Raw genomic sequence first — 14,511 nt, 5'->3', positions numbered from 1 at the left:
CGGAACAGGGCGGGGGATGCAGCGACAGAAAACAGCACATGGCCCTGGGTTCAAAGCCAGGATCTGCTACTTCCTACTCAGGCCTCTTCTAGTCACTGTGACCTTTAGGTGTTTGGGTTTGTTTGGTTTGTTTTTTTCTAACTTTATCTTTAAGAAGGGAGTGCGGATGTTGCCCAGCTGCCTACCACTTAAAATTCTTGCAAAGCTTAAATAAGTCTACTGTGGGAAAACTCTCTGTGAATACTGTGTTATTATTACACACAAAAGGCATCTCAGTAAGGGCTGCTCTGGACCAACGGACAACTGAACCCTGGAGCCAGCAGGCCAGGCTGGTTCATGTGGTCAGCTGCAGAAGCTGATGAAGGTCTGTGGGCTGAGAGAGCCGAGGAGCTGGTGGGCCTGGAGACCGGAAGTGTGTTCAGCATCGATCAGGAGGAGTGAGCAAGGAGGAGAGTGTTCTGCGCTTTAAGAAAAATTATCCATAACTTGGAAATAGGCAAAAGGAGGACTGTGTGTCCTCGCAGTGTCGTTCTGGGGCAGGGTTGAAGCACTCAGAGTTATTTCATTCTCCTTGGGTTGGGAAGATCCTCTGGAGGAGGGCATGGCAATCCACTCCAGTATTCTTGCCCGGAGCATCCCAAGGACAGAGGAGCCTGGTAGGCGACGTATGGTCCATAGGGTCGCAGAGAGTCGGACATGACTGAAGTGACTTGGCAAGGGACTGTACCTTTGTTCTACAATTTACTGTTTTTAAAAACTTATTTGGCTGCATCAGGTCTTAGTTGTGTCACATGGGATTTTTTGTTGCGGTGCAAGTTTAGTTGCTCTGCAGCATGTGGGACCCTAGTTCCCTGACCAGGGATCAAACCTGTGTCCCTAGCATCGCAAGGCAGATTCTTAACCACTGGGCCACTGGAAAAGTCCCAACAATTTACTATTGATTAGGGTCCTGACTTTGTAGAGTTACATGCTAACTTGTAGCTGCATATACAAGTCTGTATGTGCATGTATGTGAATATGAAAAGGAATTTAGCCCAGTAGAGAACCACAAAATTTATGGTATTATTCCCTATAAGGTATTAACCAGCTTCACCTCTACCTTAGCAAACTTATTTCGGTGTATCTTTTCCAACAAAATATACAGACCTTTTGCCTCTCAAGTGGGCCACTGAACCAGCCTTACTATTTTTTGATTTCCTTATTAATGAGTTAGATACATCTTTGACATGTGAATACACTTTCATAGAACAAAAAAGTGAGGGGCTCTGTGGCATGGGCCAGCCACTTGGTCACTGAACCTCACATATCTCATCAGTGGGAGAAGGTATCCAACTCTCAGGCTGAGGCAGGGCTAGAATGGGAAGACAGATGAGAAAGTACTCTGCACATCATTCACAGGATATAAAAGTCAGGATTTATTATTGTGACTCATCAGATTAGATTAATGCAGGCCTGAAAGGTCCCACGCTTCTAGGTCCGCATTCTCCAGGGCTTGGAACATAGTTCAGGGGAAAGGCAGCAAGGGGCAACCCAGACACTAGGTTCCATGCCCAGGAGGTGTCCGGCTGATGCCATACTCGCCATTTGTGACAAGGCCAGGATTTCCCACAGGCCTTGCATCTTGGAGGATGGAGACCATTTAGGACCACTCAAAGAAGTCTGCCCAGGGGCATGGAGCAGCTGGATGAATGAGTTGGGCATCTGACCAGAGACCAGTGTAGGGGTATGCTAAAGGAGAGATAAGAGTCCTAACACCAGAGGTCAGCACCAGATCCCTAACTAGTGGTTGATATAGCCTGGGGTCTTTTAGGACCTCGTGTTTTTCTTTTTTAAAAAAATTTTTATTGAAATATTTACAATATGGTGTTAATTTCTGGTGTACAGCAAAGTGACTCATATATATATGTCTCTCTCTCTCTCTATATATATTTTTTCTTATTCTTTTCCATTATGGTTTATCACAGGATATTGGATATAATTCTCTGTGCTATACATAAGTATGACCTTGTTGCTTATCCATTTTGTATGTAACAGTTTGTATCTACTAAACCCAGACTTTCAATCCTTCCCTCCCAAACCCTCCTCCTCCTTGGCAACCCCAAGCCTGTTCTCTATGTCTGTGAGCCTGCTTCTGTTTCATAGATATGTTCATTTGTAGGACCTCATCATTTGATTCTGCAGGTAGGAAAGTGCCCCAGCTCAGCTGACAGCACCATAAGATCTCTGTTCTTGCTATCTGCATATGTGCACAGCTGCACGAATGTGCACATACACACACAGACAATGATGTCAGCCAGGGGTCCAATGAGCAATGCAGGCAGTCAAGGTTGGGAACAGCCAACCCTGCACAGAGGAGGTAGGTACAGAGGCAACAGAGAGACAGAAAGGCATTCCAGGTTCAGTGAAGGCAGCAATGGAGGCTGTTTGTTTATTTACTAAGTCCTATCTGACTCTTTTGCAACCCTATGGACTGTAGCTCACCAGGCTCCTCTGTCCATGGGATTTCCCAAGCAAGAATACTGAAGTGGGTTGCCATTTCCTTCTCCAGGGAATCTTCCTGACCCAGGGATTGAACCCATGTCTTCTGCTTTGGCAGGCGGATTCTTTACCAGCAGAGCCGCCATCAGACCTGCTCTAAATTGGGCTCATACTTTGAGTAACCTGAAGTCATGAAAATTAACAGTCCACTGCCCCTGGGGTGATGACAGAAAAGGCAGTGGGTAAGAGACCTCCGACTGGGTTCTCTCCTGTGGGCCCACATCCCATTAAACGGTGCGGGGAATCCCGTTCTCCCTCACAGGTCTCACGCCATGTGCAGCTCAGTTTCTCTCTCCACAGGCCAGGCCAGCCTCGAAGCCTCCCCAGAGGCCTCCATCTACAGCTGCTCTGCCTCAAAGGCAGGGCTCACAGACTCTTCCCATCTGCCCAGCTTTCCCTGTCTCTCCTCTTCTGAATCTCCCCCTTCAGCAGCTAATTATCCTGTCCGTCTTAATACAGTTTATTTACTACCCTCCTGCCTGGAATAACATATTTTCCCTCTCCCTATTTTCCCTTTGTCCTGATTGCTTCAGTACTTTGATTATATTGCAGGGTTTGTTTCTTGTTATTTGTTTTTCTAAGTTGCCTTCAGCCCTCTGTGGATCAAGACAAGTGCATGTAAACCCTTTGTTGTTCTGGGCTAGACTCTAAGCTTTTGAAACCCTGTCTGGTAACTACAATCACATTAGGCCCAGTGCTGTGCTGAGTACACAGTAGGTGCCTAATTCTTACTTGACTGGCAGTTTCATTAACATCACTTAACCCACTCCCAGCCAGTCCTCAATTACTGGCCCTTTCACACACAAGCCTGGATTATTGAAATCCTATCCCCCATCCCTTCCACTGACATTGTGACCCACCAGCTCTCAAGAGAGCCCAAGTAATTTGAGGGTTGAGATCCCGAGTCGATGCTTCCTGAGATTCTTGGATACCTTCACACAACCAGAAGTCACAAGACCCTGGACATCTCAACCAGGGCCTGAAGTTCCCGCAGCTCCTAAGGTCACTCTCATAGACTCAGCCATAGCTCACAGAAGACTCTGGGCATCTAGTCCGGAAGTCCAGCCTAAGGATCACAGTTCTGGTGTTGTCGAGGCCACAGGCCCCTGGGCACCGGGAGGCAGCCTCAGGAGAAAGGTCTGCAAGGAACCGGGCCGTGGGAAGCCGGCCTTCTCCCTAAGCAGCCGCCAGGAGCCGCCCTCGATGGCATAGAGCAGGGTGAACACGCGGTTGACTGTATAGACGGTGTCGCCGCGCACCACGGCAGTGAAGAGCGCGCCTTTGCTGTTGACGAACTGGCCGGGCAGCGCTGTCCACTGGCCCGTGGCTAGGTTGAGGCAGTCGATGGCGCAGTGCAGGAAGTCATCCTTAGGTCCGTTACGCACCACGTAGAGGCTGTCGCGGTGGGCCACCATGCAGTGGCCATAGCTCTGCGGGCGCCGCAGCTCGGCCACGGGAAGCCACTCATCAGCCCGCACAGCGTACTCCACTACGGCCGTCGTGTCTGCCGGCTGCCACAGACACACGAAGAGGCGGCCGCGGGCGTGTGCGCAGGGTACGCCGGCAGCTGGCTGCGGCAAGTCGGCCATGAAGCTCCAGCAGCCCGAGGCCGGGTCGTAGCGCTCCACTGAGCTCATAGCTGTCCTCTGGAACTCCCCCCCGATGGCGTAGAGGTGGCCCTCGAAGCCGGCCAGCGCCGTGTCGTAGCGCGGCTGGTGGGGGCTGGGGAACTCGCGCCACGTTCCGCCGTCGGGGTCGTAGCAGAAGCCCAGGTCCACCACCTCCTTGTTGGGGCCCCGCACACCACCCACAATGTAGAGCTTGTTGCCCAGCGTGGCCACGCCGGCCAGGAGCGTGCTGGCCTCCAGGGGCAGCGCGGCCAGCGTGCGCCAGGTGTCCTCCTCCTCATCCAGGTAGCACATGGTGCGCGAAGGGTCCTCCAGGAAGCCGGGCGCCGGCGCATGTGTGCTCACGGCCACGTAGCTGCTGGGCCGCAGCTCCGCCACGTAGGTGCGGGCCTCGGGCAGCGCCAGCTCGGCCGCCAGCTCGCGGGCGCCGTCGCGGATGAAGAGCGCGGCGCTGTGGAAGACGTCGTGCAGGCCGAAGGCTGCGGCCGCGTCGCACAGCAGCGCGCAGTTCTCCGACGTGAGGCTGTGCTCTAGGAAGCGCGCCAGCGCCGGCGCCTGCAGGAAGGCGGCGCACTCCACGGCCTGCAGCAGCTCGTCGGCAGCCGCCAGCGCTGGACGCTCTCCGCGCAGCACCCGCAGCGTGGTGTGGAAGCCGTCCGGGCTCAGCGCGCCCAGGTGCACCTCTGCAGCGCGCGCCTCCCGCATGCCCGAGCGAAAGAGGCCGCGGAAGAAGCCGCAGTGCTCCACTAGCAGGGCCCGGTCTGCCTGGAAGAGTTGGCTGCCCACCCACACCTGCACCAGGGTCTCTGGGCCCTGCGGCATGGCGGGCTCGAGGGGCAGAGGCCACCTCCGGGGGCCTGGACGCAGCGGCCACCCACAGTGGGGCTCCCCCGCAGCGACAGAAACTTCCCCCGGGGGATATAAATATCTCCCTGGCTAAAGATAGTAGGGCTCATGTGATGTGGTGGCCAGCGGGCTGGATGGCCGAGGGCCCGGAGGGCATCTGGACACCTGCCGGGTCACTCACTTCCGTGTGATAAATAATAATAATAATAATAGTGACCATATAGTGTGCACCTACGGGCCTTAGGGCACCATGAGGACAGTTTACAAAGATATCCCATTTAACCTGCACTAAATCAGCTGTAACCCCTAGTGCAGATACCCTAACTCTGACCCTCTGCTTCCTCAAAATGGGGCCAATAATTAACAACTATTGCATGGTATTTGGACAATATCTAAAGTGTTCAGAATGAAGGTCAGAGAATTTATATGGCTTTTCAAGGTCATTCAGCTGGGAAAGTGCCAGGACGAGGTTAATACCTGGCCCACGCCTTGGTTGGTGGGGCAGGGGTATTTGGGCACCAGACAGACAGACAGAGGTAGAGTCTGTCCAGGACCAGGCTGGGGTCCAGGGCAGATTCTCCTTTGCCTTGGGCCTCTGCCCCTGAATCCAGCTAGTCCAGTCTCTTTTTGAGCCTTGATTTCCTACTCTGTAAAATGGATGGGTAACGGGTGAACGTTCAGTAAGTCCCTTGAGTGTGGAAGTAGTCTCTGGGGATGGGAATGGGAAGCTGATGTCTATTCCCTACTGGGTACTCCCTACTCATCCATTGCTGTATAGCTCAGATCTTGGGGAAAAAAAAGTGGCGCTGCTTAGGGGACTCTATGTCTGTGGATGGGAAGGGGACAGGCTTCTCCTGTTTAAGTGAAGCCTTAAACTGCACTGCAGGCCTTTTTGTGAGTACTTTAACTTCTATAATCCTTACAACAATCTGATGAGTAGATACTGTTATTTTCCCTCAGTTGATAGATGTTATCCATTTATTGCTTATAGCATGCATGAGTCAAATATTATTAAACTCATAGATGAGGAGATAGAGTCACCAAGAGGTTTGCTCACCTGGCCGAGGTGACGTGGCCAGAGAGCAGCACAGCTAGGACTGGAGTGCACCCAGTGTGACCCCAGAGCCTACACCCCTAACCGTTGTACTCTCTGTCCTCTCTGTGCTACAAATGCTGGGCAGTCACTTTGTGCCAGGAGGTCACAGTTGGAAAGAATTTCGGTCTCCTATGATTCAACCCCTTCATTTATAGTGTGAAAGTGAAAGTGTTAGTTGCTGAGTGGTGTCCGACCCTTTGCAACAACAGCCTGGACTATAGCCCATCAAACTCCTCTGTTCATGGAATTCTCCAGGCAAGAATACTGGAGTGGGTTGCCATTTCCTTCTGAAAGGGATCTTCCTGACCCAGGGATCCAACTCGGGTCTCCTGCATTGCAGGCAGATTCTTTACCACCTGAGCCACCAGGGAAACCTCAGAAAGGGAATTGCCCAGGGTTGCGTAGCTGGTAGCAGAGAGCCCCAGGCCTCCTGCTATCCATCTTACCTGGAACTTTCCTGGGTTACCAGCTAAGACTCTGGGTTCTAAAATGTCAGCCAGAGGGAGCTTAGTGGTTAACTTCTCTGCTACTTTGTGCTACAAGTGGGTTAACTGAGGCCCAGCCCTGTGTAGGATGTATCTTCCCCTGATACATCTGATGTATTTTCAGCTGCAGGTCTTCAGGAAGATGGAGTGGCTCAGTGGCTCATAGTGATAAAGCTGTAGTTGGGAGGGGAGCTGGGGAGCTTCCCTCCCCCCAAGACACACACATGCATAGATCCTCACGTATCAATCTGTAGATCCAACACAAGCGTGCCTTTCTTGCCAGGGAACTCTCAGCCCAGTTCATCCCATCAAAGCAGGGCTGGGGTGTGGGGACCACTTGTGTGAGCCTGGGAAGCCTGAAGCCTGGAGGCAGCAGCCAGAAATAGCCAAGACTCTCTGCCCCAGAGACCTGACAGGAAGAGGAGGAGGAGATAGAAGGGGTGGGCCAGAGTCCCCATGGATACCATACCAGGCCCTTTGTCAGCTTTTCTCCTTCCCCGGGGCTAGATGTTGGCTATAGGCATGACAGTCCCCCTCTTAAAGGAAAGTGGGCTCTGCAGTGCCCAGGCCTGACTCTGACCTTGCTGGTGGCCTCAAGGACAGGGAGAATGTCTCTGTTCCCATTTCATGGATGAGGAAAGGGAGGCCTAGAGATGGAATGGGACTTTCCTTGGTTATGATTGAAGATGTAGGATGGATTGAAGCCTGTCCACTTGACTCCAGGCCCCGGCCCAACTGCCCCTCCTCACCTGCAGTAGCCTTGTCTTTGGGAAGGGTAACTGCTGCCTCCTGCCAGGTTCAAACAAAGGATCACAGTTCCCTCCCCAAATGGCTGATTCCTGGCACCTAGTAACTGGCAGACAGGTGGAACCTCACTTGTACCTCTCCGGAGAGCACAAGCCCCTCCAGGCTGAAGTTTGCCCACAAGCCCAGTTTTTCCACAAGTCCAGCCCCAGTCCAGTGAGTTGGCACTAGCACACACACCCAACCCCCACCCTTACAGCCAAGAGGGGAAGTGAGGAGGAGGTCACCCAAGGTGGGGGGTCTTGATTCTGAGACTAGATCCAGGATCTGCACTCTGGCTCTGTGCCCGAGGCCCCAGTGGGGTGTTTTCTGCAGCTGGTGGGAGTTTCCTCCACCCAGACAAATGTCCCTTTGGGACTTGGAGAGGACAAGGAACTGTCATGGCTGTGGACAGCCCACGGAATTCCCAGGCCCTGCACGACCCCACACCAACCTCCCTCTCTACTTTGTGAGGTTGGGGGTGGGAGCAAGGAATGGGGCTCCGTGTCAGACTCTGAGCTTTTCCAGAGCACACCCTGCCTTGTTTATCTCTTTCTCTGCAGTGACTGGGCCCTAACTTGAGGAGGAGTCCCCAGTCTGGTGGAGGAGACACAACCCCTGACCCAGGAGATCCTGCAGGCTGGTGGAGGACTGGGCTCAGCTCCTGTGCTGGACAATTCCTTTTGATCCTCCACTATAAATGAAGGGGTTGAACCGTATGAGACTGAAGTCGTTTCCAGTTGTATCCTCATGGCCTTCCTGCCTGATGAGTGTCTCCTGGCCTTTCCCACCCATAGTGATGTTTCTGCACACAGGGTAGTGATGTGCTTGCCTGTACCTGAAGAAGAGCACTGTACTAGGAGTCAGGATTCCTACTGGGTTTTGCTGCTGGTATTATCTCTGACTTGCAAAAGCTACCCAAGTTGTCCAGGCCTCAGTTCTTTGTCTGTAAAGTGGAGCTTGTATCTGACTTCTAAGGTTTTGTTCAGTTTTCACATTTGACTTTATAATTGAAAAATCACAGAAGAGGTTATCATATTGTGCCTCCAGGGACTGCAGTGACATCTCAAAGGGAGCCAAAAATGTTAGCTTTATATATGGAATGGCTTCTGGGGCAGGGGGGGCGGGGTGGTGAGTAGCAAGGGCAAGACTTAGTCCTACCTGTCCAGACCTGTCTAGATGGGACTCATGCACTCTGGAGACATCTACTGAGTGTCTCTTGAGCCCATTGCTGGGCGAGGAGCCAAATCCTCTGCATTTTGAGTGCCCGAGGGCCCCTTATAAGAGCCTCAAAGGTGATAAGGAGGGGTTGGATACTAGTTCTAGTAGAATCACCTCTCTCTTGACCTAAAGTGCCCAAACTTCTGGTCATTATACAGTTTTGACTTCTTGGTAGTTGGGTAAGAAGTGTGAGCTATTTGTGTTCTGGGTGAGTTCAGGAAGCTATCATTTGCTGTTTGGGGCTATGGGCCAAGCTCTGGGTGGAACATTCTCATGTTATCTCATCTAATACTTAATATTATCCCTGTTTTAAAGATGAGGTGTTTCTGTAATTCTTCCACTATGAAATGGGTGTGATAACCATCTCTTAGGATGATAATAAGGAACAGATGGATAAAAACAGAAAGTGTATTGTGAATAATTATAGGAGATTATTAACATATTGGCTTAGTCTAATAGATATTTAATTATATTGCAGCTCTGGGAATTCTAAATGAGTTTTGGGGTCTTTGAAAAATAGACCAAGAAGGCCATCTGAAAATCAATGATAATTTATCATTGATTTCCAAACACGTGTATTTCAAATCCTTTAACTCAAAGAGTCCTTTTAGTTCAACACTGTTCATAGATTTTTACAAAATCCCCAAGATAATTACTTAATTGGTTAATAATTTGGTGATGGTATTTGCATATACAAATAGTGAATATTCCTATTCAATAAATTCTACCCTCCAGGGAATGATATACGTGGAAAATGTTGAAATTTTTATATTTCAACCTGATAGGTTGGATCCAGTACTTCGTATTTCCTGTGTCAAATTTCCATAATTACTTGACGGTATTTTTGGTTGTTTTGTTTTGTTTGGTTGTTTTGTTTTGGCCACGAGATGTCACACTCTAGTTCCTCAATCAGGGATCGAACATGTGCCTCCGGGCAGTGGAAGTGCAGAGTCTTGGCCACTGGACCACCAGGGAAGTCCCTTGACTGTATTTTTGGATAGATTTTGGAACTGCTGGTAGTGTTTGAGAAAATACTGATGTGTGAGAAAAAACATGCAGAGAGTAATGTTCTTAAAAAAAAAAAAAAAAGATAATGAACTGAGGCCCAGCTTATTCCATGGTTCGACAGTAAATGATGATTCCAAGGGCCTTTCTGGTCCAAGTGGGCACTTCTGGGTGCTGGACAAGCAGCCCACAGACGAAGAGGCTGAGGATGGAGAATGGGAGTGGTTGCAGCTGTGAGGTGGGCAACTGTTTTCCTCCTAAACCTCATAGGAGGGGCAGACTTAGCAGTCATTGCTGAGGGCCTGAGCAACCAGCTGGCAACCAGTTCAAATAATCTCTGAACTAGAAGGGGATTAAGGATCATCTCATCCCATCTTGCAAATCATTGTGGTATCTTCTTACAACAGCAGTCCCCAATATTTTTGGCATCAGGGACCAGTTTTGTGGAAGACAATTTTTTTCCACAGACCCGGGGGTGGGGATGGTTTTAGGATGATTCAAATGTACTACATTTACTGTGCAGTTTATTTCTATTATGATTACATCAGGTCCACGTCAGATCATCAGGCATTAGATCCCAGAGGTTGGGGACCCCTGCCTTATAACACCTTGAAATCTCACCCCCATTTGCCTTTAGTGTCAGGAGGTTCATTTCCTCCAAAGACAGTAGTCCCTTCTAACTATGGACAGCTCAGGTGGTTAGAGTTCACAAAATCACTGAGCTGGAACCTGCCACCTTGAAGCTCTCATCTACTAGTTGGTCTGAGTCTTAAAGATAAGGAAAGTAATTCCTCCAAAATCCCATACGTAGAGAAGTAGCAGAGCCAAAGTTTATTCCCTGTTGTGCCTCTGGGGGTCCACAGCTTGCCCTCTCTCCAGCAGTCCTCCCGTGAGACCGAGTCTCCCCATAGCCCCACCCAGAACAAGTCTGTCCTCCCTGGACTCGGGCCAGCCCAGGGATGTGGCCAGAACTTGCCTCCCACTTTTTCTCCTTCTACAACTCAAAGGCCACTAGCTGTGTGAGCGATTCTGGCCTGTGGGTGTAATCTAAACAAATTCCTCCCAACACCTTAGAGTCTTCATAACACAGCTGCTTTACCATGATCTCCCAGAAACAATTAGGCTGAGTTGTTTATGTCCTGTCCTGGAAAATAATTTTCTCTCTTGGTTGAGAAGTTATTACCATCAGGCTCTGACTCCAGTCCCTCCATCTGCTGACCTGGACTTTCCTGGTTTCTTTTGTGCGTAGGTGGGTAGATTAGCTGTGGGAGGATAGGGGGGTTAGGGTGGGGGTTGGAGGGGGACAGATTGCAGTGAGAAGTCTCTTGAGACGCCCACATCTTTCCCCACTCTGGTCTGGGGTGTATTTCAAAAGAGAGATCCCACAGGGTTCTAGAAAGTACTTAGACCTGGAACCCAGGGTGGATTTTTGTCACTCTCCATTGGGCCTAAACCACTCATGGAATTTTGGATTCATTTCTGCCTTCCTTTAGCATTATAGATGGGAATGTGTGTGTGTGTGTGTGTGTGTGTGTGAGTGTGAGTGTGAGTCACTTAGGTCGTGTCTGACTCTTTGCAACCCTATGGACTGTAGCCCATCAGGCTCCTCTGTCCTTGAGATTCTCCAGGCAAGACTACTGGAGTGGGTTGCCATGCACTCCTCCAGGGAATCTTCCCAACCCAGGGATCTAACTGCTGAGACTCCGGCATTGCGGGCGGATTCTTTACCACTAAGCTACCAGAGAAGCCCATAGATGGGGTCACCAAAGCCCAAAGAAGTGAGATGACTTGCCTAAGGTCACCCATTTAAGATCTAGCACTAGATCCTAAATGTCCAGATTCCTCATGTTGGTCCTTTGCCCTTTCTCCAGCAGGTCCAGATTTCCCCCTGGGTTTCAAGGGCAATGACAGGTGATCCCTGCCAGGTTCATTCATCAGTCCCAGAATCGTAAGCAAGAGGGAGTGCCAAGTTTTAGAACCAATAAATGCCCCTTTTGCATGCTAGGCCACTCATAAGCTCCCATCAGGAAGAAAACCGTAATCCCGGTTGGGTTAGGTCTCTTGAAGCTGGGCCCAGGTTGGCCATGAAATCTTAGTAAGGAGATCTTCCCTCGCCCCCTTCCCAGAAGCCAGGGTCCTTTATGGGTTCTGCAGGTCCCACATCGAAGGGGAGGGTAATGTGGTTGGGGAAGTTGAGCGCAAAGGCTGGGGGGGCTTGCGATCCAGAGAAAGCACATGGCTTGGAGTTGAACCCGGTAGGCTTCCTGGAGGAGGAGGCGGGGCCGATGGGTTAGACAAAGGGAGGGGTGGATCTTCTTGCTGATGGGAAAGGACTAACTGGAGATTCAGACCAGGCTGGAAACATCCTTCCCCCCAGTCCCTATACCCCGTTCTTCCCTCTCTCTGGTCCTTGCCCTTTCCCGTCGGGTCCTGGGGGGCGCTGCGGGCGGTGACGGCTCCTAACCTTCGAGGCCCAGCGCAGCCGTGGGGCGCGCGGCAGGCGGGGAGCTGGGTGAGCGCGCCCCGCAGGGGTCTCCTCGGCCCTTACAAGGAGTCGGCGGCGCTCGGGGCGGCCCCGCCCGCCGGCAGCCCCCGCCCTGGCCCCTCCTCCCCGCCGGGTCTGGCGGGGCCGCGGGAACGCCGCCCGCTGGGCGCCGGGCCCGGGAAGCGGACGCCGACGCCGCCGGGCCCGCGAGTGCCAGGGGGCCCGCCACTCGCTCCCGAGGCCCCGACGGGCTGGCACGCTGCTCGGGGCCCTGAGGCGGGACCCGCGTCTCTCTCCGCAGCGTCGCCATGGCCTCGGTGTTCGGGAAGCCCCGCGCGGGCGGCGGGCCGCAGAACGCGCCCCTCGAGGTCAACTTGGCCATTCTGGGGCGCCGCGGGGCGGGCAAGTCCGGTGAGTGGGGTGCGGGCGGAAGGGAAGGGGTTCTGCGGGTACGGGAGACACGGGGAGCGGTGGAGAGAAGCGGGAGCTCGGGGTGTGCAGGCAGGCTCTCCCACTGTCTTTAGGGGCTTTCTGCGCCCAGGTGAGCTGGCTGAGACACCGTGATTTTCCTCTTTGCCTCAGTTTCTCTGTTGCTTGGTTCTCCCTCTTGTTTTGTTTCCAGCTCCTCCGTGTCTCAGCTGTCTTGGGTTCCTGGCCTGTCTGTCCCTCTGTGTCTCCCCACTGACTGTGTCCTCCTTGTCTGTGATCCCAGCTGTCTCCTCTCGTGTCTCCGGTCCCCTGCTGGTCTCCTCCGTGCCCTGTACCACCCTGTATCTCCTCCTCCCGGCCAGCAGACAGCCCCAAAGGGATCTGTGAGGCACTGATTCCCAGCCCCGTGCCCCTATTAGCTTAGTCGCAGGGGTGAAGGGGCCCCAGACTCCTGAAGGGAGGTGATACTGACTTTGGGGATTTCCCAGGGGGAGAGTGCCACTCCCCACTCCCCACCTCAGTGCCCTAGAATTCTGGAACAAAGTGTGAATTCTTTTCAAATGTATTTGTTTCAAGCCAGACCCTTCTCCTGACTTTCTGGAAACACGCTGGACTGTAATCTCAGGTGCCTTGGACTGAGCCTGCCGGGGTCCAGCCCTGGTTGGATCCAGGGATTCCCTCGGGAGGATGGCGTTGATGAACAAAGCTCTTGGATTTCTACTTAGGCCATTTCTAGCAACACTGAACAGCCTTCATCACTTCTGGTAGCTATCACCCAGCTGGAGCTCAGGTGGTAGGGGTGTCACCGTAGGCAAAGATCCAGAAAAAGGATCTTTGCCTTAGCCACTCTCAGTCCCAGGCAGCTGAAGGTGGGAGGGCAAGGGGGCTCTTCCACTGTCAGTTTTCCAGTTACAGCCATTAGTGAATGGCCATCATGGACTCCGCTATGAGTTTCCTTCTTTGAGAGTCACCGGGGGCCTCCTTTCCACTTTTAAAGCCAGCCCCCTGACTCAGAGTGGGGATTCTGAATCATGCTGTCCTACAGAAAAGACTTCCCCTCGTCCCTTAGAAAATCAAACTGTTATCTGCAGCTCAGTCACTGGTACATTAGCCAGTGACTACATGAATGAAGGAATTTAAATGTTAAAATATGTGTTCCCTGGATAATTAGTTTGCAAACTGACGCTGTTAGGAATCCTGGGATAGAATTTTAAGGATTTTCTTTAAAATATTGTGCTTCTTTTTAAGAGTCCAGTATAGTAGTGGGCTGGTTCTTGGCTTTACGTGGCTAAAGTGAAATAGCTCAGTCGTGTCCGACTCTTTGCAACCCCATGGACTGTAGCCTACCAGGCTCCTCCCTCCATGGGATTTTCCAGGCAAGAATACTGAAGTGGGTTGCCATTTCCTTCTCCAGGAGATCTTCTCGACCCAGGGTTTGAACCCGGGTCTCCCGCATTGTAGGCAGACGCTTTACCATCTGAGCCACCAGGGAAGTCCAGGTGGCTAAAGTTCTGAACAAAATCAGTCTTGTGAATGCATTCCACCTGGAACCACTTCCCTGGGTTTTAAGTTCTGTGAGACTTGCATGATGAGTGTGGAGGACTTAGAGGCGAGACTTGAGGACTAAGGACTAGAGTGTGTGTACTTGGGACTCAGAGGGTTCCTAACCCTCCCAGAGATTACCCACTGATCAGCTCAACTTGTACTCTCTCTTTGGCTTATAGCCAAGACTGGGATAAATGCCCCCATACTTCAGAATCTCTGTGCCTCATCTCTGAAGGGGATGTCTCTCTTCAGTTTCAGTCTCACTAGGCTGACCCTATGGTAACTGGTTGCATGGGTCCAGACCCCTTAATTAGGGTCTTCATAAACACAAACACCCCTTAGACTTGCCTCTCATTTCTTTTCTTGCTGTCTCCCCCCCCCAAAAATGCAACTGGGAAGGACGTGTTCCCCATATTTCTGGTTTCATCTGAGCCTCTCAAACCAGCTCCC

At 51.8% G+C, this 14,511-nt stretch overlaps 2 protein-coding genes across 2 annotated transcripts in view; one reads left to right on the top strand and one right to left on the bottom strand.

The window, feature by feature from the left end:
- Positions 1-2,397: 2,397 nt before the first annotated feature.
- On the bottom strand, positions 2,398-5,065 carry KBTBD13 (kelch repeat and BTB domain containing 13). Its single transcript, XM_019968127.2, has one exon. The coding sequence runs from the start codon at positions 4,986-4,988 to the stop codon at positions 3,612-3,614; it is 1,377 nt and encodes a 458-aa protein (XP_019823686.2). The 5' UTR covers positions 4,989-5,065; the 3' UTR covers positions 2,398-3,611.
- Positions 5,066-12,247: 7,182 nt separating this feature from the next.
- Positions 12,248-14,511, top strand: part of RASL12 (RAS like family 12) — a 17,070-nt gene continuing 14,806 nt past the window's right edge. Inside the window, exon 1 of the mRNA XM_019968123.2 lies at positions 12,248-12,498. Within this exon, the coding sequence (XP_019823682.2) occupies positions 12,396-12,498 (103 nt within the window). The 5' untranslated portion in view covers positions 12,248-12,395. The remainder of the gene's footprint in view (positions 12,499-14,511) is intronic.

The sequence above is a fragment of the Bos indicus genome, chromosome 10 (genome assembly GCF_029378745.1).
Source record: "Bos indicus isolate NIAB-ARS_2022 breed Sahiwal x Tharparkar chromosome 10, NIAB-ARS_B.indTharparkar_mat_pri_1.0, whole genome shotgun sequence".
In the NCBI taxonomy this organism is placed as follows: Eukaryota; Metazoa; Chordata; class Mammalia; order Artiodactyla; family Bovidae; genus Bos; species Bos indicus.
Note: the sequence above shows the minus strand (reverse complement) of the source record. Positions and strands in the feature narration are given on the sequence as shown.